The sequence below is a fragment of the Mchenga conophoros genome, linkage group LG16 (genome assembly GCF_057382185.1).
Source record: "Mchenga conophoros isolate Kocher_MC1m ecotype Shallow Benthic linkage group LG16, M_conophoros_male_GT1.1, whole genome shotgun sequence".
In the NCBI taxonomy this organism is placed as follows: Eukaryota; Metazoa; Chordata; class Actinopteri; order Cichliformes; family Cichlidae; genus Mchenga; species Mchenga conophoros.
This window is the reverse complement of record NC_140541.1, coordinates 39,229,297-39,249,638: the sequence shown is the minus strand read 5'-3', so window position 1 is coordinate 39,249,638 and position 20,342 is coordinate 39,229,297. Positions and strand designations below refer to the sequence as shown.

At 44.3% G+C, this 20,342-nt stretch overlaps 1 protein-coding gene across 1 annotated transcript in view; it reads left to right on the top strand.

Moving 5' to 3' along the window:
• LOC146557337 (titin-like) overlaps window positions 1-20,342 on the top strand; it is a 178,885-nt gene that overhangs the window by 105,494 nt on the left and 53,049 nt on the right. The window contains exons 157-191 of the mRNA XM_085248349.1: window positions 150-331; window positions 543-672; window positions 854-1,005; window positions 1,085-1,232; window positions 2,092-2,257; window positions 2,640-2,791; window positions 3,928-4,224; window positions 4,406-4,705; window positions 5,108-5,422; window positions 5,504-5,652; window positions 5,878-6,028; window positions 6,129-6,410; window positions 6,508-6,810; window positions 6,974-7,276; window positions 7,992-8,273; window positions 8,440-8,627; window positions 8,719-8,830; window positions 9,046-9,348; window positions 9,513-9,821; window positions 10,057-10,338; window positions 10,426-10,725; window positions 11,009-11,302; window positions 11,389-14,358; window positions 14,451-14,771; window positions 14,912-15,196; window positions 15,297-15,602; window positions 15,736-15,899; window positions 16,068-16,308; window positions 17,386-17,661; window positions 17,782-18,081; window positions 18,204-18,506; window positions 18,586-18,885; window positions 19,014-19,301; window positions 19,438-19,740; window positions 20,007-20,309. Coding sequence (XP_085104475.1) covers window positions 150-331; window positions 543-672; window positions 854-1,005; window positions 1,085-1,232; window positions 2,092-2,257; window positions 2,640-2,791; window positions 3,928-4,224; window positions 4,406-4,705; window positions 5,108-5,422; window positions 5,504-5,652; window positions 5,878-6,028; window positions 6,129-6,410; window positions 6,508-6,810; window positions 6,974-7,276; window positions 7,992-8,273; window positions 8,440-8,627; window positions 8,719-8,830; window positions 9,046-9,348; window positions 9,513-9,821; window positions 10,057-10,338; window positions 10,426-10,725; window positions 11,009-11,302; window positions 11,389-14,358; window positions 14,451-14,771; window positions 14,912-15,196; window positions 15,297-15,602; window positions 15,736-15,899; window positions 16,068-16,308; window positions 17,386-17,661; window positions 17,782-18,081; window positions 18,204-18,506; window positions 18,586-18,885; window positions 19,014-19,301; window positions 19,438-19,740; window positions 20,007-20,309 — 11,460 coding nt within the window. The remainder of the gene's footprint in view (window positions 1-149; window positions 332-542; window positions 673-853; window positions 1,006-1,084; window positions 1,233-2,091; window positions 2,258-2,639; window positions 2,792-3,927; window positions 4,225-4,405; window positions 4,706-5,107; window positions 5,423-5,503; window positions 5,653-5,877; window positions 6,029-6,128; window positions 6,411-6,507; window positions 6,811-6,973; window positions 7,277-7,991; window positions 8,274-8,439; window positions 8,628-8,718; window positions 8,831-9,045; window positions 9,349-9,512; window positions 9,822-10,056; window positions 10,339-10,425; window positions 10,726-11,008; window positions 11,303-11,388; window positions 14,359-14,450; window positions 14,772-14,911; window positions 15,197-15,296; window positions 15,603-15,735; window positions 15,900-16,067; window positions 16,309-17,385; window positions 17,662-17,781; window positions 18,082-18,203; window positions 18,507-18,585; window positions 18,886-19,013; window positions 19,302-19,437; window positions 19,741-20,006; window positions 20,310-20,342) is intronic.

Genomic DNA, 20,342 nt, shown 5'->3' with positions numbered 1-20,342 from the left:
TTAATATTCTCATTCTGATTTGTGCAGCATAATTCAATACCGATTTAAAAGCAGAGCTTACATTAAGGACAGGATCAAACAGGACAGTGTGCCATGTGTGTCATGAACTCAAGGAAGGCATGTATTCCTCCGATGTTTTTTCTCTCCAGTTGAGCCAACGGTGACTCTCGATGTGACTGCTCACGACCTGCTAAACTGTAGAGCAGGAACGACCATTAAGATTCCTGCCACCATCACCGGCCGACCCGTCCCCAAAGTCACCTGGACTTTCGATGGAACGGCTGAGACTGAGAAAAAGAACGATCTACACACTCTGCCGATTGACTCAGAGGTCAGACGTCCATATATTCTGTCCAAATGACATATTTTAATATTTTAAAATATATTCAGCTCATTCCTCTAAAGAAGGGTTTGAAAGATTATTCAGCCCTGATAATCTTAGAAGACAAAAACTTTACTGTTTTTATGGTTTGCAATCTGAATTATGGCTCAGCCAAGTTAGTGCTGAATGTGTTAAGGAGAGGGTGAAATTCTTGTCGCAGATCCATTCCACCGACACAACCTCAGTGATTGTGATCCCAGCCTGCAAACTAAACCACAGTGGCAGATACATTATCAACGCAGAGAGCCCTGCTGGACACAGAGTGGTCAAAGTCAGAGTCAGCGTCCTCGGTAAGGCTTTTCACACTGACACACCTGGCAGGGTGCTACAAAGTGTGTAATGACTACAATAGAAGTAAATATACAAATTAAAGAAGGATATGTTAATTAAGTTAATTATGTCCAATTAGCAGTTTAAAATATGCCAAAAAACATTGAGTCTCTCTGTCTTTGACTGATTGTTACCCGGCAGACCTGCCCGGACCTCCCAGAGACCTGAAGATTAGTGACGTGACCAGGGGAACATGCAGACTCACCTGGAAACCCCCAGAGTGTGATGGAGGAGAGAGGGTTAAGAGCTACTTTATTGAAAAGAAAACAGCAGAGGGAAAAGCATGGACCAAGGTACAGCCTGCAGAATAACGCACATTAAGCTATACACTGTTTTGCTCCCATGTATTTGACGCTGATCTTGTTCTTCCAGGTAAACCCGGCCTGCGCTGCTCAGTCTCTGGTGGTGCCAGATCTGAATGAAGGCCAGGAGTACTTTTTCCGTGTACGTGCTGAGAACCGCTTTGGGTTTGGCCCCTACATCGCAAGCATTCAAAGGACCAAGGCCAGAGATCCAATCCGTACGTTCGATTTTTATTATCATCTATTGTTTCCTGCTCTGGCTCATCTAAACAGATGGGTTTTATACACAGAAACCTTTAGTATAGCATAATACCTTACCGTTTGTACACAGTGTGCAAATCCAATATAAACCAAACTATCTTATCTGTTTTCTACTTTTGTATCGTAATGTTCAGAGCATGTGCAGATGATACTGTCAGACATACACAGAAAAAGCACACTATTCACAGCAATGTGACCTTAACAAACATCTAACAAAGTGTTGCTGAACAAATTAATATTGCTTCTGTACACTGTAATTTGATTTTATAGTGTAGACCATAGGTGTCAAACTCTGGCAGCCTACTTACATTTGGCCCACGAAGCTATGCCAAATTACTATCAGAGCTGGCCTGCTGGTATCATACAGCTAATATATATATTGTTTAGTATTAAGCTTTGCTTGTTCCATATTCAGTTTTTCAGCAAAGCGTGTTTGAGTCCAAAAGAAAAGATTCATTCTTATATCTGGAGGATTAAATATATTTCAATAAATATTAACGTCAGCCCGCGACTTTGTTCCAGTTTTGAATTTTGGCCCACTGTGTATTTGAGTTTGGCACCCCTGGTTTAGACTGACTCTAAACTCAATTTTAACCCACACACTAGTTATGTGATAACAAGACTAACTTTTCAGACACAACTGAAATCAATAAAATAAATCTTGAGCACTATATCATAGAAGAAAAGGGTATATCCTGAATTTGATCAAATCACGACAGAAATGACATTCATCAGCAGCAGCATTACTCCTGATGAAACAAGTGTTATGTACATCGTGGCTGCTTGTGATCTGACACCAGTCTGTAATGTCTGCAGATCCTCCCGATCCTCCAACAAGGTTGAAGATCCAGAGCGTCAGGAAGGGCACAGTAACTCTGACCTGGAAGGCTCCAAAGAACGATGGTGGTTCACCTGTAACCCACTACAGCGTGGATCTCCTCTGCTGGGACAGCAGTGGCACCCAGAAGGAGTCCTGGAGGAGGTAAAACTTCACACATCTGCTCTCTTGGTTTCTGCTGAGACTCGATTTGAGAACATGTGGTATGGACTTACTCTGACTTTCTGACTACAGACCTAAATCTGTTAAATGGTAAATGGCCTGCATTTGTATAGCGCTTTTCTAGTCCCTAAGGACCCCAAAGCGCTTCACACTACATTCAGTCATCCACCCATTCACACACACATTCACACACTGGCGATGGCAAGCTACATTGTAGCCACAGCTGCCCTGGGGCGCACTGACAGAGGCGCCCCAGGTCCGGAAGATTTTTTTTTTCTTTGTAAGCCAATAGAGACTCATCTTTACCTTTTCGAGCTGCTGTTGTGTTGGCTTTGGCTGTAACTCCATGTTGTGCTACATCCAGGTGCAACAGGAGAGATGTGGACACCACCAGCTTTAAAGTGGAGGACCTTACAGAGGGAGATGAGTATGAGTTCAGGGTGATGGCTTACAATGAAGTCGGACCCAGCCGACCTTCATCTACTGCTGGACCAATCATCATCCAGGACCAGAGCTGTAAGAGAAATTTAATAAAATGGGCAGTGGAGCTGCAGAGTTTGATTTTCAGTTCAGTATTGAGTCCGTTCAACAGCTCCTTATATTGTCACTTAAAACCCTACATAACGTGTGAAGGAAACGGTTTCCAGGGCCTAATCCGTGGATCGACTTCCTTCGAGGCGTGGACGTCTATCAGCAGAGAATGTCCCTTAGTCTGTAACACAGTCAAATATATTCTCAAGTAATATTCAAGCATGCCATTCAGCGTGTTAGTACGAGCTCGGGAGCAGCTTGGGAGAACAAGAAAACAGAGACTGCTTTAGATTGTCTTCCCAAAGTGACTCAACTTTATTCACAAGTACAACAGTTTATATAGAGGGTAAAATTCATGAGACAGCAGATTATCAGTTTAAACCAGTACAGACCAAGATAAGGGAGCGTCTTCCTGCCCTTGGGTGAAGAAGCATCCTTTGTGTAGTTTATCAATTCAGCTACAATTGTGATTATCTCAGCGACATATTTTCAAGGCACAAAACAAAGAGTTCTTTCATTAGTGAAATCTGAAACAAACCATTTGGCCTTCAACAGGCGTCTAAAAGATTAAGAAACTAATGTAGCTGAGGGAGTGATCTCTGTGGTATTTCAACCTTGTACCAGCCTGTGATTCTCACACATCAATTCTTGGGTCAAAGAGAAAAATAACTAAAACAAAGGGGCCTTATTGAATGACAGAGTTTTCCTGTATAATGTCACTATAAAACAATATCCAGTAAATGCTACCATGGTACTAAAATACCTAACAACGTGCACCTCTGCACATATGCAGTTACACTGTGTAGTAACAGTACACTTCAGTACTTTAGTCATATTTGTCATTTTATGGGTGCTAACCTGTGAAATGTGATGGATGCAGAGCTGGATGTTCTGTTTGTAAATTATGTCCTTTTTAACCTCAAGTTACAGTGTCCCAACAGCAGTATGTAATGACTATCAGTACCTTTCATAAAATAAACAAAGCCCAATATTTTATGGACATTACCTTGAGTATTGCCCATATTTACTTTCGTCAGTATTAGATTTCCACCTAGAAAGACAAGCTGCCAAAATGCAATTAAAAAGCAAATAACTGTCAAATCCTTTATTTCGTCCTCCAGGTGCTCCATCCATCGAGCTGAATGAGTTCATGGAGGTGGAGCAGGGCTCCGACATTAGCATTGTGGCCCAAATTCGTGGCTGTCCATTCCCTACACTCACCTGGTACAAGGCTCCGCCCCACAAGTCCGACGCGAAGGTGGAGGTTCAGTACGACGAGCATATAAATAAGATTGTTTCGGACGACAGCTGCACACTGCTCATCCAGCAGGGCAAACGTCCCGACACAGGCCTGTACACGCTGGTGGCTTCCAACAGCCTTGGCAAGGCCTCCAAGGAGATGAGGCTCAACGTGCTCGGTACAATCACAAAACACACCGCAAATATATCTAAAATATCTCATGTTTTATTTTAACTTTCATATTAATTATTTATTTTCATGATAGTCGGTGTGGTTGAGTAAATTGCTGGAATTACAGTTATCGTTCACCAGAATAATTTCCACAGCATTATTTGAGTCTTGATTTTGTGTGCCTGCAGGCCGTCCCGGTCCTCCCTCTGCTCCCATTAAGTTTGAGGAGATTGGAGCTGAGAAGATCACGCTTTCCTGGCTGCCGCCGAAGGACGATGGTGGCTCCAAAGTCACGAACTACGTCATCTGGAGGCGGGTGGCCAACAGAAAGACTTGGGTGCCTGTCACCAGTGAGCCGAAAGAGCGGATCTGGACAGTGGAGAACTTGATGAAAGGACATGAGTACGTGTTCCGCATTATGGCACAGAACAAGTATGGAGTCGGAGAGCCATTGGACAGTGAGCCTGAGGTGGCCCGAAATCTCTACAGTGAGTTTAACCATCTGACTCTCAGCAGCAAACAAAGCTATGAAACCATTAATGGGTCGATTTAAAGTCAGTCACGTTTAAGGAAGCTTCATATACAGCATGCAATAATATAATTCTTTTCACATCTTCTGTTGCATTGTTATGCTAAACGACAGCAGGAGGGCTTTGTAATAGAGGATGACACTCAGAAAACATACCAAGCAGTAATCCATCTTTTAGTCATTCTTAACCATCAGCACAATAATAGCTGTGAGATTTTAACAAGTCATGCGAAACTATCAAATCAAATGTTCTTATTTAAAAGTGAAAGTGAGGATCAAAATGTAAAAGATGTACGGGTACGACCTGCATCAGGCCTTCTAATCCTCTAACCTTTGATGCTATGTGTCTGCGCACCTGCAGCTGCACCTGGTCAGGTTGAAAAGCCGACAGTTACCAGCGTAACCGTGGACTCCATGACCGTTAACTGGGAAGAACCTGAGGACGATGGGGGGTCCCCGATCACTGGCTACTGGCTGGAACGCAAGGAGACAACTGGCAAACGCTGGACCCGTGTCACCCGCGACCCGATCCGTCCCATGGGCCTGGGCGAGTCGTTTGTGGTGAGCGGACTCGTTGAGGGATCCCAGTATCTATTCCGAGTCTCTGCCATCAATGCCGCAGGGCCCGGACTTGCCAGCCCTCCCACTGACCCCATCTTTGCCAGAGACCCTATCAGTAAGAATTACACTCTGAAATCACTAGAATTCATACAGGTTTTAAGGACACAATATTAACCACCTCTGTCTCCTCCTGTAGCGCCGCCATCTCCTCCAACCCCAAAGGTTTCTGACTGGACAAAGTCTACAGTGGACCTGGAGTGGATTCCTCCTCTGAAGGATGGAGGCTCCAAGATCATTGGTTATTGGGTGGAGCACAAAGAGGAGGGCACTGAAGCCTGGGTCAAGGTAATACAGTTCTACAAACCAAACATCTGATAACTTCATTGACTGGCACATCTATCATGAGGCCAAACTTAGCAAACAAAACAAGCCAAATCATTTCATGAGGTCCCAACCCAACATGAATAAACCGCAACTTCTCATGAAGCACAAAGCCTTAGTGTCTTATTAGAATAAACCATTTAAACATTCGTCTGTCTGTTAGATCCACTCCATTTTCATGTCTTTTAGGCCAAGGACACGGAAATCCGTGGCACCCGGTTTGTGATCACTGGTCTGAAGACTGGTGGTAAATACAGGTTCAGAGTGATTGCCTTCAATGCTGCTGGCAATGGTGAGCCAGGAGAAGTCCCAGAGGTTCTCGAAGTGAATGACAGAATTGGTAAGTCGGTCCGCTAATTTAGTCAAAGTTCTCCCAGCAATGACTTAAAAGACCTATATGGAGTCCTTTTGGAATAGACTACTGAGTTTCTTCCTTCCAGTTGCGCCTGAGGTCGACTTGGATGCCTCGGTGAAAGAAAGAATAGTGGTCCACGCTGGCGGCGTGATCCGAATCATTGCCTACGTGTCAGGCCAGCCATCCCCCGATGTCACCTGGAGTAGAGATGGAGCTGCACTGCCTCCTGAGGCTAAAGTGGAGACCACAGCCATCAGCTCATCTTTTGTCATCAAACCTTGCACTAGGAAACACCTTGGTGTGTACACACTGACCGCCAAAAATGCTGGAGGAGAGAAGACAAAGAAGATCACAGTGGAAGTTCTGGGTAACACACTGTTTTCATTAAAATGGAATTGTTGGACATTTAAAACCCACAGAAATTGTAAATATGTATTTATTACGTTTGATTGTGTCCTTCTTAGATGTTCCCGGGCCAGTAGGCATCCCCTTAGTTGCAGAGAACCTGAGCAGTGACTCCTGCAAAATCAACTGGTTCTTCCCTGAGAATGATGGCGGCTCACCTATAAGCAACTTCATTATTGAGAAACGTGAGGCTGAGCGCAAAGCCTGGACGTCGCTGTCCTACACCGCCAGCAGACAGAACGCTGTGGCTCATGACCTCACACCTGGAAAGGCCTACTTCTTCAGAGTAGCTGCAGAGAATGCCATCGGTATTGGACCCTTTCTGGAGACTGCAGCTGAGATTGTCGTCAAGGAACCCATCAGTGAGTTTAATTAAACAAACATAGTGGCCATTGGACACTAGAGGTCTTTTACTGCACTAAAGAAATGAAGAAGGTTATCTGATCCAACCAAGAGTACAAATCTAAATCACTAAGCGAGTTCCTGTCTTCAGATGTGAAGAATGTTTGTATGTTTGTTTTGTAGGTGTTCCTGACCGACCAGAGGAGGTGGAAGTCACCAAGGTCACCAAAGATTTGATCAGCATTGCTTGGAAGGCGCCCAAGTATGACGGTGGCTCAGAGATCACTATGTATATCCTGGAAGCACGCATGATTGGCAAAGACAAATTCACTAGACTGACAAAGGAGCACCTGATGGACAGGAAATACACCTACGATGGCCTCAGGGAGGGTGACACCTATGAGTTTAGGGTCATTGCTGTCAATGAGGTTGGCCCCAGCAAACCGTCTTTCTGCACCAAACCAGTCACCTGCAAGGACGAGCTGGGTAAGCGGTTGTCCATATTAGAACTGCATTATTATTGGCAGCGAACAGGGTTCAGTAAAACATGCCAGTGTCATCAACAAAAAATAAAAATGAAAAACAGTGAAATGATTGATTTCCATGAGGAACATCATGTCAGAAGATCTCTGTGAGAGGCCACTTCTTTGTCATATACAATATAAAGCAACCTGAGCAAACTGTTATAAATAAATATATAAATATAAAAATAATATTGAATTGAAATTTCATTTCTGGATTCACAGATCGTCTTCATCAGGTTACACAGTTTGCTCCAAAAATACAGTCAGAATAAAAGTTTTTTCACGTTACATAATAAAATGTTCTTAGTGGGTCTTTAAATTAGGTAAACACAACCTGAGATGAACAGCAACACAACATGTTGCACCATGTTAACACTAAGCCAACATGGAGAAGCAGTGAAAAAAAAACAGTATAGTCTAAGTATAACCATTATTACTGAAAGCAGTGACAATTCAATGGTCAGCATCACTCGTATTAGAAAATATCCATTAGAAAAAATAACAACAAGAAGGAACAACAAATGAAAAAAAAGTACTTTGAATAAAATTACTTTTTTTTATCAGACTCCACATGCCAGTGTGGTTTCTTACTCCCAGTAAGGCAAAATCGAAAACAGAAATGTCGAGATCATCCTAAATGTATTAAATATTAAAAATGATGCTTTCCGTTTTCACAGAGCCGCCCACCATTGAGCTGGATTTCCGCGATAAGATCATCATCCGCGTGGGGGAGAGCTGCCTGCTGCAGGGCCGCTATACTGGTAAACCACCTCCATCCATCACGTGGTATTGTGACGACAAGGAGCTGAAAGTTGACAAACACATCATGTTCAAGAACACGCTAACCACCATGTCGCTGGGCCTGATGAAGGCAGAGCGTGAACACAGCGGCAGATACGTGGTCGTTGTAGAGAACAGTACCGGATCCAGGAAGGGAGTCTGCAACATCACGGTTGTTGGTACGTCAACACAGATCTCAAAGAGACGTAGCAGCTAAATGACTGATTTATTTTACATTTACTGCTTTCAAGCAGACTGAAATACAAGCTTTCTAAATAATGCAGGGAGTGCGTGATCACACAACAGAGAACTCATTTCTCTTTGTCTTTTCTTTCTGCCCTCCAGACCGCCCGACTCCTCCTGTTGGCCCAGTGGTGTTTGAGGAGGTTCACAGGGAATACATGGTGATCTCCTGGAAGCCTCCTTTGGACAGTGGTGGTGTTGATGTCTCTAATTACATAATTGAGAAAAGAGACATCAACAGAGAAACCTGGACCACAGTAACATCTGCCACCACCAAGACCACATGCAAAGTAGGCTGATGTGGCTCTACAAGATGTTCAGAGGTCCTGTTAAAGGTTTGCTGCAGTTGAGAGATGCTTACATGTTGTTGTTTCTTCTCAGATCCCCAAGCTGACAGAGGGCAGGGAGTATATAATGAGAATCTGTGCTGAGAACATGTACGGTATCAGCGACCCTCTGGAATCTGAGGAGATGAAAGCCAAAGATCTCTTCAGTACGTTCATGGAGTGCTATTTTTTTTGCTGTTCCAGTTTGAGGTGTCAAATTACCAGTGAGAAAAAATGTTCTTTTTAACTGGAAGACGTATGAAGAATTTACCAAAAAAAACAGCAAAAGAAAAATGATAAATGATCTGCAAATAACTGGTATGCTCAAAGTTACCAAATGTCGTTCCCTATGTGTCTGTTTGCTCTTGCTGCCTTCCTGCAGGAGTCCCCGAAGCCCCTGAAATGCCAACAGTCAGGGAGGTGTATGGCACCAATGCTCTAGTGCTGTGGAACCGGCCTCGTGATGGTGGAAAGCCCATCACCAACTACATCCTGGAGAAAAAAGAGACCACAGCCAAGAGGTGGTCCAGGGTCACCAGAGACCCACTGTACCCAGCCACTCAGTATCGAGTCCAGGATCTAGTGGAGGGCTGCGAGTATGAATTCAGGGTGATGGCTGAGAATGAGCTCGGACCTGGAGATCCCAGTGTCCCCTCCAAGCCCATACTTGCCAAAGACCCTATTGGTTAGTTTGTCAAAGACATTAAATATTTGTAAAAACAGTACTATACTCAGGTGTTCCTTGTGCATAAAAGGTCCCTGCCATAAAGTTACAAATATTTTAGGTGCCCATCTTTGCTACTAGGATTAAGAAAGCGTTTCAGATTTTTTTTTTTTTTTTTATCACAGTGCGCCCCAGTCCTCCTGTGACCCCCGAGGCCTATGATAAGACCAAGGACTCCGTCAGCCTGAAGTGGAAGATGCCACGCCACGACGGGAGGGGACGAATCTTTGGATACCTTGTGGAGTACCAGACACCTGGTGCCGTAGAGTGGATGCAAGCCAACGAAACCCCAGAGCAGTGCCCTGACCTCCACTATGTGGTGACAGGGCTGGCTGAAGGACACGAGTACAAATTCAGGATCTTCACTGTCAATGCTGCCGGCAAATCAGATCCTGCTTATGTCAAGGACACCATTAAAGTCCATGACAGGCTTGGTAATAGAATCAGTTGCACTTGTTTTTTTTCTGTATTTTAAGTTTTTTGAACAACATATTCTTTAAATACAGAAACATATAGAAATGTGCAAAATAAACAAATTATGTTACAATATTTTCAATTGTATTAAAGATTTATCATTTGAATGCATTTTTGCTTAGCTGCCAGGGCTTTCTGCCTTTTTCCCCCTACATTTACTAAATTCTGTAAACTTTTTTCCATTTGCCTCCACAGAGGAACCAGAGTTGCTGCTGGATGCCAACATGGCACGTGACCACCTGGCCATGCTGGGCACTGACATCACCCTGAGTGCAACCATCAAAGGTGTGCCGACGCCCACAGTCAGCTGGAAGAAGAACGATGCAGATGTTCCTGCTCACATCACCGTCGCTGTTACTGCCACTGGCAGCAAAGTCTTCATCCCGAAGTGCGTCCGTGCAGACTCTGGCAACTACACCATCACTGTTGAGAATGCTGCTGGAAAGAAGACAGCAACCGTTGCTGTGCTTGTGCTGAGTAAATTCACTCTCTGTTAATACGATGAATTATTGAGTTCAGATCATATTTGAGTTTTACTTGACCACAAACTTTTGTTTCCGCTAGACAAGCCTTCTCCTCCCAGGGACTTGGCAATCTCTGATGTGACCAGTGAGTCTGCCTACCTCACGTGGAAGGCTCCAGAGGACAATGGCGGTGCCGTCATCTCTCATTACATCGTGCAGAAGAAGAACGTGGCTGCTGAGCAGTGGGTACCTGTTGCTGCGGCCAATAAGAAACTGAGTCTGATGGCCATGTACCTGATGGAAGGAATCCAGTATTTGTTCAGGGTAGCTGCAGAGAACCAGTTTGGCAGGAGTGATTATGTAGTGACCAAAACACCCATCAAGGCTGTCGATCCTCTCTGTAAGTGAAAGTCATTACTGCGTGACGTGGTCTAATTTGACACACTTTTAAATAGTGATTCTTCAGCTACTTTGGTAAATTGATAGTTGTATGCCATGTCATTATTGTAGGGTCTTTATCTTACAATAAAAAGTGTCTTGAGGCAAATGTTGTTTTTGGCGCTAAATAAATAAAACTAGAATAAAGTGAAACTTTAAAAGTGTAACTGTAAATTTATACATTTGAATCCCATCAATAAAAAGCATTAAAAAGCAATTAATTTCTTATTTCCTGGATACTTTAGATCCTCCTGGCCCACCCAAGAACCTGCACCATACTGATGCAGATAAGACAGAGGTTTGGTTGGCATGGGAGTGGCCTGACCGCACCGGCGGAAGTGAAATTACTGGCTTCATTGTGGAGCACCAAGAAGAGGGTCAGACTGACTGGGTCACCTTCAAGACCGTAAGCAACAATCACACCCATGTCACAGGTCTGGAGGAGGGCAAGACTTACCGCTTCAGGGTCAAAGCTCAGAACGCCATTGGCGTGAGCCGTCCCGACACCAGTGTCCCTGTCACATGTCAGGAGAAAACATGTAAGAAGCATAACTTTGCTGTATTGTAAATGCTCAACATTCTCCTGAAATAATTATAATATTTCTGCTCTGTTACTCTCTTTCAGTGCCACCTACTATTGAAGTTGATGTAAAGCTTATTGAGGGTCTCATTGTCAAAGCTGGCACCACTATTGCTCTTCCAGCCAAGATGGTGGGAATCCCTCTTCCCACTGCCAAATGGATGACTGATGGCAAAGAGATCACATCTGAGGGCCGCTATCACATTCAGTCAGCTGAATCCACAACCACCCTAAGTATCCCTGAGTGCCAGAGAGCAGACACTGGAGAGTATATACTCACTGTGTCAAATCCTGCAGGCAGCAAAACTGTTGCCCTTCATGTGACCGTCCTGGATCTTCCAGGTCCACCCATTGGACCCATTAATATTTTGGAAGTCACCCCTGATTACATGATGATCCAATGGAGAGCCCCAAAGGATGATGGTGGAACACCTATCACTAACTATGTGGTGGAAAAGAAGGATGTGAAAAAACCATGGGAGCCTTGGTCTGTGGTTAGCTCCAGTGGCACAGTGACCAGAGCCAAGGTGTCCAGACTAGAGAAAGGCCGTGAGTACATTGTCCGTGTGCGTGCGGAGAACAAGATTGGTATCGGTGCTCCACTTGAGAGTCCTCCAACTATTGCCAAACACATGTTTAACCCTCCCGGCCCACCAGGCCTACCAGAATGTTCTGATATAACAGAGAATGCTGTAACAGTGTCATGGAGCCTGCCTGACTATGATGGAGGAAGTCCTATCAGTGGTTATGTGGTTGAACGCAGAGAAATGACAGGAAAGTGGATCCGTGTCAATAAAACACCTGTTCTCGACCTCAGATATAGAGTCTCTGGCTTATTTGAAGGGAACACTTATGAGTTCAGAGTATTTGCAGAAAACATTGCTGGTATCAGTGAGCCCTCGCTTACCTCTGATCCCATCAAGGCCACCCGAGCCATCACCAAACCTGGCCCCCCTGGTAATCTTAAACTGAAAGACTGGAGTAAGTCCCATGCTGACATCTGTTGGACCAAGCCTACAAGAGATGGAGGTAGTCCCATTCTGGGGTATGTAATTGAGGCTCAGAAGTCAGGAACTGCCCAGTGGGACAGAATCAACAAAGACCTTGTCAAGATGTGTGCCTATAGAGTTCCAGGCCTCATCGAAGGACTAGAGTACAGACTCCGCATCAGAGCCACCAATAAGGTTGGAGACAGTGAACCCAAGGAGCTACCTCAGACTATCTTGGCAAAGGACATCCTGGTACCACCTGAAGTTGTTGTTGATGTGTCATGCCGTGACTCTGTGACAGTCAGAGCAGGTCAGATTATCAGTTTGATCACTAGAGTCAAAGGCAGACCCGATCCAGAGATCACTTGGACCAAGGATGCCAGAGCTTTGGCCAGGGATAAGCGCACACAGATGAACAACAACTACCCACTGTGTGAACTCATCATAAACGATGCAGTCAGATCAGACTATGGTAAATATGCTATTGTGGCTAAGAACAGCAGCGGGCAGGCACAGGCTGCCATTGTTGTCAATGTCCTAGACACACCGGGAGCTTGCCAGAATATAAAAGTGGCTTATGTGACCAAGAAATCCTGCATGGTTTCCTGGGAGAACCCTGAAGACAATGGAGGAACTGAGATCACGCAGTACATTATTGAATGTCGTCAGCCCAGCCAGCGAGGATGGACAGTGGTTTCCAATGACTGCACTAAGCGTCTGATAAAGGCTCCTCTTACAGAAAGTTGTGAATATTTCTTCCGGGTCAGCGCAGAGAACAAGATTGGCACTGGTCCACCCACTGAGACCAAGACACCTGTATTGGCAGTTGATCCCATTGAGAAACCTGGTGAACCCATTGACTTCCATATATCTGAGATAGGCAAGACCTTCTGCTTCCTGAAGTGGAAGAAGCCAGATTATGATGGTGGTAGCCGTAATCTGGGTTATCATATTGAAAAGAAACCAAAGGAGGCTGATGAGTGGGAGAGGCTTCACAAGGGTGCCATCAAGGAGACTTACTTCATGGCCGACAGATGTATCGAAAACCAGATCTACCAGTTCAGAGTTCAGACTAAGAATGAGGGCGGTGAAAGCAACTGGGTTACCACAGCTGAAGTCATGGTTAAGGAACAGTTAGTGATCCCTGAGATCAAGATTAAATTGGATGGAACCCTTATAGTGAAAGCAGGAGGCTCCATTCCTATAGAGGCAACAGTGACGGGCAAACCCCAGCCTGATATCAAATGGACCAGGGATGAAAGCACAGAGGAGATTAAGAAGGGCCCCAGGCTTCAAATCGAAAGTGGTGCAGACTTCTCTAAACTTCTGATTACTGGAGCAAGGCGCACTGACAGTGGCAAATATGCTGTTACTGCCTCCAACAATGCAGGAACATGCTCTGCTCATGCCAAGGTCATTGTACTGGATAGACCTGGCCCCATCAGGGATCTCAAGATATCCGGTATCACTAATGACAGGTGTCATCTGGCCTGGGAAATCCCAGAGGATGATGGTGGCTGTGATATCTACAACTACATAATTGAGAAATGTGAGACCAAGAGGGGAGTCTGGTCTGTTCACTCCAATGCTGTCATCACCAACAAAGCGAAGGTAACTCGTCTTATTGAGGGTAATGAGTATATGTTCAGAGTTAGAGCCGAGAATAAGATGGGCTCTGGACCAGCAGTACAGAGTGAAGCTATTGTTGCTGGAACGCAGTTCAGTGTACCTGGTGCTCCAGAAGCACCAGAGGTCATCAAGATTGCCAAGGAGGAGATGACTGTTCAGTGGTCAGAGCCAGAGAAAGATGGTGGAAAGCCAATCACAGGATATCTGTTGGAGAAGAAAGAGGAGCATGCTGTTAAGTGGTCTCCTGTCAACAAGGATCCAATTCCTGGAACTCGTTTCACAGTTACTGGACTCCTTCCACTTCATGAATACCAATACAGAGTGAAGGCGGTGAATGAAATTGGCATCAGCAACCCAAGCAAGGCTTCACGTGCAATCACTGCTAAGGATGCAGTTGGTATGTTGCTAGTAATAATGTTTACATTCTGCTTAATGTTGATAGTCTAGAAAGTCTCAATGGCTACACAAACCGTTCTTCTCTTATTACAGAGCCACCTGCACCTCCTACTAACTTGAAGGTTGTGGACAGCACCAAATCCACAGTCACCTTGGGATGGACCAAGCCGGTGTCAGATGGCGGAGCTCCCATCATTGGTTATGTTGTGGAGATGAGGGCAAAGGGATCTGTTAAGAAAGGTGAAGATGGCTGGAAGAGGTGCAACGTGGCAGCTCAGCTGATCATATGCGAGTTCACAGTCACAAGTCTGGATGAGAACCTTGTGTATGAATTCAGAGTGTCAGCTCAGAACCAGGTGGGCATGAGCCTGCCATGCAATCTGGAAGGCGCCGTGATTCCCAGGGAGATTCTAGGTGAGGACGTAATTGAATTTAATTATAATTCACGTAAAGTGTAACAGAAAATGTATTTAGACTCGAGGACAGTGAATTTACAATAAAATGTGATCTATGCTTGCTATTAAAAGATAACTCCACTGTTACTCTTCCAACAGAGACACCCGAGATAGACTTGGATGCCAACCTAAAACAGGGATTAACCGTAAGAGCCGGTTGTCCCATCAGATTATGTGCCACCATCAGAGGCAGACCACCTCCAAAGGTGATTTGGAGGAGGATGGGTATTGACAACGTGGTCAGGAAGGGTAAAGTTGACATCATTGACACCATGACCTTCCTGGTCATTCCCAACAGCACACGTGATGAATCTGGAAAATACTGCCTGACTCTGCAGAATCCTGCTGGAGAGAAAGCTGTGTTTGTCAATGTGAAGGTTCTGGGTAAGTCCTGGTCATTAAGAAATTCATGCAGCTACCATACAGTTTATTAAAAATGCTTTTATTTTGGTGAAGTTATAAAATAATCCAAATATCATAACAGACACTCCTGGACCCGTGATGAATCTGGAAGCTACAGACATCAAACAGACATCAGCAATGCTGTCTTGGAGCCCTCCAGAGAACAATGGTGGCAGTGACGTCACACATTATATTGTTGAGAAGCGTGAGATTGACCGCAAAACCTGGGCAACTGTCAAGGCCGAAGTAGCACTCGATAAGATTCCATTCAAAGTCACCAATCTGATGCCAGGAACAGAATACTACTTCAGGGTCACAGCTGTCAATGAGTATGGTTCTGGGGTTCCCAAAGTGACACCCACTTCTTACCTGGCTTCTGATCCTGTCAGTACGTATCATGCCTTAATTACATCAACACAAACAGCCCAGCCACAACTGATAGCTACCCGTTAAACACAGATATGATGTTTCATCAGTCACAGCAAACAATTGAACACAAGTGTTTTACTTTGTTTTCATAGGCAAGCCAGATCCTTGTCAGAAAATTGAAGTCCTAGAAATCACAAAGAACAGTGCTTTGGTCGGGTGGGTGAAGCCTGCAGGGGACGGTGGTGCCAAGATTGATGGTTATGTAATTGAATACATTGAGGTCAAACCTCCTCCAGAGCCACCAGCAGCTGTGGAGGTTTGTTATGTCACAAAACTAATTCTGTTCAAAAAAGCTTCAATAAACTTTGATTTCTTCTAAATGTGAAATTGTTTCATATATAGTATTTACTTTTGCTGGGGTTTTTTACACGAGCATATTCTCTCATATAGTTTTGCTACTCATTAATTATATAATTTACTGCAGGTTCCTGAAGGAGAGGAAGCTCCTCCACCACCTCCACCACCACCAGTTATAGAGGAGGAAGAGAAGCCAGAGCCTGAAAAGGAAGTGTGGAACGCTTATACTACAGTTAAAGGTTTGACAGTCAGCATCAGTGGACTGAAGGAGGGCAAGAGGTACAAGTTCAGAGTGGCTGCCAAAAACATCATGGGTCTCAGCTTGTTCACTGAAACCAGAGACCCTGTTGAGATCAAGGAACAGATGTGTAAGTTGTGTCTAATTAAACACTAGTTTTATTGATAATTTGTCACACTGTGGCCATTTGTGTTGCAATTTGCAATATTTAGAAACACTCAACCATCCTTTCACTTTTTTAACTGCTTGTTAAATTCAGGCTGAGGGGTGAGGCTCACCCTAGGACTGGTTTCTTTCATACATTTATTACTTCATGTTTCTCTAAAAGGTTCCTGAAAGGCTTCAGATGATCCACAGTGCCGCAGGGAGAGTAGTAACTAGGACTAGAGAGACCACATTTTTTTCATTCTGGCTTCTTCTCATTCTCATCCTGTTAAGTTCAGAATCAAACTTAAAATTCTGCTCCTCACCATATCACCCTATTAGAGCACTTGGCTCTCGCTCTGCAGGCCTACTTGTTGTTCCTAGAGTATTTAAAAGTAGAATGGGAGGCAGAGCCTTCAGTTTTCAGGCCCCTCTTCTGTGGAACCAGCTTCCAGTTTGGATTCAGGAGACAGACACTATCTCTACTTTCAAGATTAGGCTTCAAACTTTCCTTTTTGCTAAAGCATATAGTTAGGGCTGGACCAGGTGACCCTGAATCCTCCCTTAGTTATGCTGCAATAGACGTAGGCTGCTGGGGATTCTCATGATGCACTGGGTGTTCTTCACTCACTGTGTGTTTCTTATATTTTTACCCTCTTATATTTAATCATTTCATTTAATTTAATCATTAGTCATTTTTAAACTCTGGCTCTGTCTGCTGTCTTGCTTCACTCAGCTGTCTTCTTCCTTCCGTCATCCCAAACAGTCCTGGCTGATGGCTGCCCCTCTGTGAGCCTGGTTCTGTCAATAAGTGCTCAGTCAATCTGATTTTGGGGATTCTTTCTAATATTGTATTTTTACATTATAAAGCACCTTGAGGTGACTGTTGTTGTGATTTTAATCCACATATATGTGTGTGTGTATGTATGTATGTATGTATGTATGTATGTGTATATATATATATATATATATATATATATATATATATATATATATATTAGTGCTGAATTAGAAGCTGCTTTCTGCATCCCAGAGTAATGTCTTTTCACATCCTGTCCTCCAGTGGAACCAAAGATTGTCATGCCAGAGGCAGCAAGTGCTAGAGCTGGAGCCAAGCTTAGAGTGGAGGCAGTGGTTTCAGGAAAACCGACCCCAACCTGCAAGTGGCTGCGTGGCGAAAAAGCCGTGGTTCCATCTAGCCGCCTGGCTGTGCATCAGTCAGGCAACTTGTGTGTCTTGATCATCAAAGACGTATCAAGGACTGACACTGGAGAGTACAGCCTTGTGGCTGAGAACAGCACTGCAAAGGTGACCCAGACCATGAAGATTGTCATCAGAGGTCAGTGCCCCTAAATAATAATAAATTTTAAAAAAGAATTTGCATATTTGACCTCAGCAACAGAAAGCATGAATGTGATGAAGAACATGATTGGTGTAACTGTAACCGTGTGTATTTCAGATATACCCGGGCCTCCTGAGGGCCCTGTAGAGATCAGCGATATTGACTCTGATGCTTGTTCCTTATCCTGGAATAAACCTCTGGAGGATGGAGGGAGCAACATCACTAACTACGTGGTGGAGAAATGTGATGTGAGTAGAGGCGACTGGGTGACTGCTCTCTCTACATGCCCAAAGACTAATTGCAGGCTGGGAAAGCTTATCCCTGGGAAGGAGTATGTGTTCCGCATCCGTGCTGAGAACCGCTTTGGCGTATCAGACCCCGTTCAATCCGACAGGATGGTTGCAAAGTTCCCCTTTGGTAGGTCTACCTAAATATGCCGCTTGGTAGAGATTAAGGTTTATGCCTAGAGTTGGTCAATTATATAATTGAAAACTGGTTTGCAGTACAGAATATAGATTAACTTTGTTTACTGTCACTAGATGTTCCAAGTGAACCCTTTAACTGCCGCATCAACAAGACCAACAAAGACTGTATGTTTGTGGCCTGGGATAAGCCAGAGAGTGACGGAGGCAGTCCCATCACGGGTTACTACATTGAGCGCAAAGAGAGGAACAGTCTGCTGTGGGTGAAGGCCAATGACACTGTTGTTCGAAGCACTGAGTACCCATGTGCTGGCCTCATCGAGGGCCTGGAATACACCTTCAGAGTATCAGCTATTAATCGCGCTGGCCAGGGCAAACCAAGCAAGAAGACTGACTTTTTCACTGCAAGAACACCCGTTGGTAAGTATAACTGGCTTCATATTAGATTAGAATAGGTCATTCATTCTATTTAAACTAATTTATCTGTTATGCACTACAGACACTCCAGGTAAACCTGAAGTCCTGGATGTAACCAAGAACTCAGTCACTCTGGTTTGGACCCGTCCTAAGAATGATGGAGGTAGCAAGATCATTGGTTACTATGTTGAGGCCCTGCGGGTACCAGGAGACACTTGGATACGCTGCAACACAAGTAGCCAGAATGTGCCTAAGGAGGAGTACACAGTTACTGGCCTGGAGAGAGACTTGCAGTACCAGTTCAGAGTTATTGCTAAAACTGCTGTCAACATGAGCAGTCCCTCAGAACCCACAGACCCTGTCCTCGTGTGTGCTGAAAATGGTTAGAAGTTTTGACAATACCATATAGCCTGATAAACTAGTCAGCCTACTATAATAGTCAGGATAACACCATCTTTCTACGACAGTTTTGAGCTAAGTGTTCATTTACCTCCTTTTCATTAAATATAGTTCCTCCAAGGGTGGAGCTCAATGCCAGGATGCAGAAGGGTTTGAAGGTGAAGGCTGGAACTACAATCCTCCTGGAGGCTGATGTGTTCGGTAAGCCCATGCCCAGAGTGACCTGGAAGAGAGGTGACGACAATCTGAAGTCAGGTGAAGGCCAGGTTATTACCCACCAAAGAAATCACTTTCAGCTGGAAATGACAGGTGTCACCAAGGAGCATACAGGAACATACACCATCTTGGCTGAGAATGCCAGTGGCTCCAAGAGTGCTGAGATCCAGGTCATTGTGCTAGGTAAGATCTTTAACTTTCTATGAGGAAAAAAAATATATGTTGAAACTAAAGATCCAAGTTGGAGTTAGAATGTTTAATATTACATTTTACATTAACTTCAACATGATTTTCACAAATAGCTGATTGGTTTTTTCAGATGTACCTGGTCCTCCTGCAAATTACAAATGTGTTGAGGTGTTTGCCACTAGCATCAAGTTGTCTTGGGAACCTCCTCTTAAGGATGGTGGTGCCCCAGTCACCAACTATATATTGGACAAGCGTGAAACCAGTAGACCTGAATGGGCTCAGGTTGCAGGTAAAATCAAGGGTGACATCCTTGAGTTCACTGTGGCAAAGTTAATTGAAGGTCATGAATACCAGTTCAGAATCCGCGCTGAGAACACGTGGGGAGTTGGAGACCCTCTTATCACCGGCCCTGTCATCGCCAAGAACCCATTCAGTGAGTCATTACTAGAATTTTGTCTGAGTTCATATATCACAGAAAGGATTTATGGTATTGGAGAATTGTAACAATCAATAATTTAAACTAGGTCTAAACCTGTGAGATAAGGAGACAAGTAGTTACATCAAACCAGCTTAACATCATTACAATATTCTGTTATCATATAGAGCTTCTTTTCATAACATTTCCATGTTGAATGGCATATATAAAATTTCCTTTAAAAAAAATACCATCTAAAGTCGTACCTTTGGTGTCACTTCCAGCTGTCCCTGGCCCCTGTGAAGCCCCAGTGATCACCAATGTCACCAAGGACCATATGACCGTTAGCTGGAAGGAGCCTGCAGATGATGGAAAGTCCACTATCCTGGGTTACATGTTGGAAAAGAAAGAGACCAAGGAAATGAATTGGACCAAGTTAAATAGCAAGCCACTGACAGAAAGAAGTCTGGAGGTTACAGGCCTCACAGAGGGAGTCGAGTATGAGTTTAGAGTTATTGCTGTCAACGTGGCTGGGCCCAGCAAACCCAGCGAGCCTTCTTCTGGCAATGTTGCACAGAATCCTATTAGTGAGTCGTAACTTCATTAGCTCTGATAACTCT